A 2,573-nucleotide genomic window follows, 5' to 3' on the forward strand; every position below is an offset into this window, starting at 1 on the left:
TAAACATTTCCCTGGTATTGATGACATTAACTGTATAAAAATATATCTTGATCTCACCCAGAAAAGAAGAAAAATAATCCTAGTTTCTAATTTTCCATGTTTTAGTTACTTGTATTGTTACCAGACATGAGGTAGTAAGTACAGATGCAAAGGAGGCAGTACAGGGATCACATCTTCATGCAATGAACCTAACGTCTGAAGACTGGGCCCTAGGCAGAAAAGAAAATCAGGACGATGACTTGAGAGCATCTTTTAGATGTCACACATCTAACAGGGACTGTCTTAAGTATTTTCACTGAACACCTTGTTTTTATCTTCTATGTGTTAGATTTCTCAACTTTCAAACACTTAGTCTCTTCCCAAGAAGTTTAAAAAAAAAAGTTGCATGAATAATTCTAGCTAATTAATAATGCCAGTAGCATTACCAAAACGAAGAACACATTTTGCTTCTCAAGACAGCCATCACCTCAATAATTTTATACCAATTTCTCACAAGCTGATAGCAAGCAAGTATAAATAGCTGGCTTAGCTACAACAGGATGAATTGGTGTTTTAGTCTGAAGAATTTTAAAGCAAGCCAAGTAATTGTATAAAATTTAAATTTTATGACCATGTTTGGACCTTTTTACATTAAACACAATGGAAATGTTCATTTTTTCCCCAAAGGAAAAATTTCTGAATCATCACTATGTTGCACAGTAGAATAAAAATATGAATCCAGGTACTTATTCAAGTTTCTAAAGAATTCAAATAACAGATAAAATTTTACTTCCAAAATCTGAAGTCATCAACATGATTTTGTAGTACTGTATCACAGGCTTTACCTAAAAATTCAATATTCAGATAAAGATAGTACCCAAGTCACATTCTTTAAAAAGCCTCTGCCCCACCACAGCTTCCTGAGATCTGTGAAGAAACTGCAGTCTTGTGATCAGGCTTCATACAGTACTGGCAGTTTTGTACTTGTAAGGAAAAAATAGTGACTGATTTTATGTATCAATCAGTTGTAGTCTGCTGATCTGATTAGAAGCCTTGACAAATGCCTGGTGGCGATTGCATATAACTGCCAAGCATATGGGAATAATACAGTAGCCCATCGTTTTGGGGTCAGCTCTTGTACAAGAATAAAGGAACAAAAACATCTGCAAGTAAGGTATCAGAAAAATAACTGTCCAAAACCAGAAAGGCAGGGAGAGTAACCGAGCTTTCAAGGAGTGTGTCCATGTGGTTCCTTCAAGGGGCTCCTCTGGGTGCTGCTGAATGTGTTCCAAGGCCAGCCTATTGTAAGTCTCGTTGATTTCAAAAACATAGTAAAATGCTGCTGCACTTGCTAACAGATACAATCCCACTCCAATCCATCCCATACGCTGACGGAAGTTCATCATTCTCCATGCTCTGTGCCTTTTGAGTTAAAACAACAATAAGAACACAGTGAGAGTCTAGTAATGCTGTCATGTCAGCTATTCCAAATGTACTTACTTTTTGTCCAATGAGCTCTAAAATACTCCCTAACACATTTGAGGTTTAAAATAACTAAATTAAATTTACATCTGTTAAGAAGTATAAACATCTTACAGGTTGTTTTATGTAATAGTTATGCGGAAGTAAAGTTTCAGTATATATAAAGTGTGCTTTTTACTGAATCCCACAGATAAATAAATCACTAAATATGGCTTAAATAGGTCCAGCACACGTTCCCTTAAATTGTCATTAAACTAGTTCCCTAGGGAGCATTTCACTTCTATACTTCAAATACTTTCTGAATTAACGGTATTGCTTCAGACATGAAAACTTGGTTCTACAAGTCAAACCAATATCGGAGCCCCCAAGTTAAGACAGCAACTCTTAAACACTTACAGTGGTCCCGAAAATCTTCCTGTTCCCACGGCAAGCGTTAAAGAGTCACTCAGCTCTGAATAATCGGGTGGCTTTGGCATTTCAGAGAAAGCCACCATAAAAGAAATCCCCGGGGTCACCGGCTGGGAGAATGGTGCGCACGGCCAGCCTGGAGCAAAAGCTAATTGTGATTAAGCACAGCGTGACTTTAGCCGGTCACGCGGCGGCCCGGCCCCTGTCGCCGCTGCCGGAGCCCCAGCCTGTGTCACTCGACCCAGCCGGGAGACTCCCCAGCCACCCTGGCCTCCCCTGCAGCCGGCCCCGCCCCCTGTCGTGCTGCAGCGCCCGCCGCCGCGACAGGGCTGCGCGGGCGGCGCCAGACCCGGGCCTTTCCGCCTTGCAGCGCCGGGAGCCCAGTGCCCGGCAGCGGCCACAGGCCGAGCCTGCAGAGCTGGGCAGGTCCCGGATCTCACCTCCTGTCCCGGTTGGCCCGCCCGCCCGCCGTCCCGGATGCTGCCACAGCCGGGGCTTCCGGCTCGGGCCGGAAGCGCGCTTGCCCCGCCCCCTCGTGACGTTAGGGAGCCTCCGCCGTGGCACCGCCTCCCCGAGCGCTCCCGGAACAGCTCTGCTGGGACTCGGGGGAGCTACGGAGGCGCCGGTTGTAGCTCTACCCTTCCGGTGGGCGGCAGTCTGGGCCTGGCCGCTTCAGCGCTCCTCAAAGCCTTTCCCTGGTGCTT

General features: G+C 45.0%; 1 protein-coding gene across 3 annotated transcripts; it reads right to left on the reverse strand.

Annotated features, from left to right (window-relative positions):
- Nucleotides 1-582: 582 nt before the first annotated feature.
- LYSET (lysosomal enzyme trafficking factor) lies at nt 583-2,373 on the reverse strand. 3 transcript variants are annotated; one of them, XM_067727160.1, is made up of 3 exons: nt 2,310-2,373; nt 1,858-2,005; nt 583-1,401 (listed from the first exon to the last, which is right to left on the reverse strand). In XM_067727160.1, the coding sequence occupies exons 2-3, from the start codon at nt 1,953-1,955 to the stop codon at nt 990-992; spliced, it is 510 nt and encodes a 169-aa protein (XP_067583261.1). In that variant the 5' UTR covers nt 1,956-2,005; nt 2,310-2,373; the 3' UTR covers nt 583-989. The 3 variants fall into 3 exon arrangements, with proteins under 3 accessions (XP_067583261.1, XP_067583269.1, XP_067583277.1); XM_067727168.1 differs by having other exon boundaries at nt 1,858-2,017; nt 2,310-2,353; XM_067727176.1 differs by lacking the exon at nt 1,858-2,005 and having other exon boundaries at nt 2,310-2,367.
- Nucleotides 2,374-2,573: the final 200 nt, after the last annotated feature.

The sequence above is a fragment of the Pseudorca crassidens genome, chromosome 1 (assembly GCF_039906515.1).
Source record: "Pseudorca crassidens isolate mPseCra1 chromosome 1, mPseCra1.hap1, whole genome shotgun sequence".
NCBI classification, from domain to species: Eukaryota; Metazoa; Chordata; class Mammalia; order Artiodactyla; family Delphinidae; genus Pseudorca; species Pseudorca crassidens.

Excerpts from the sequence above, each read along its gene's own strand:
- LYSET (XM_067727160.1), bottom strand. The coding sequence starts at position 1,955 with ATGGTGGCTTTCTCTGAAATGCCAAAGCCACCCGATTATTCAGAGCTG. Across the intron at positions 1,402-1,857 it reads GGAAGATTTTCGGGACCACT|GCACAGAGCATGGAGAATGA; the intron begins GTAAGTGTTTAA and ends TTAACTCAAAAG.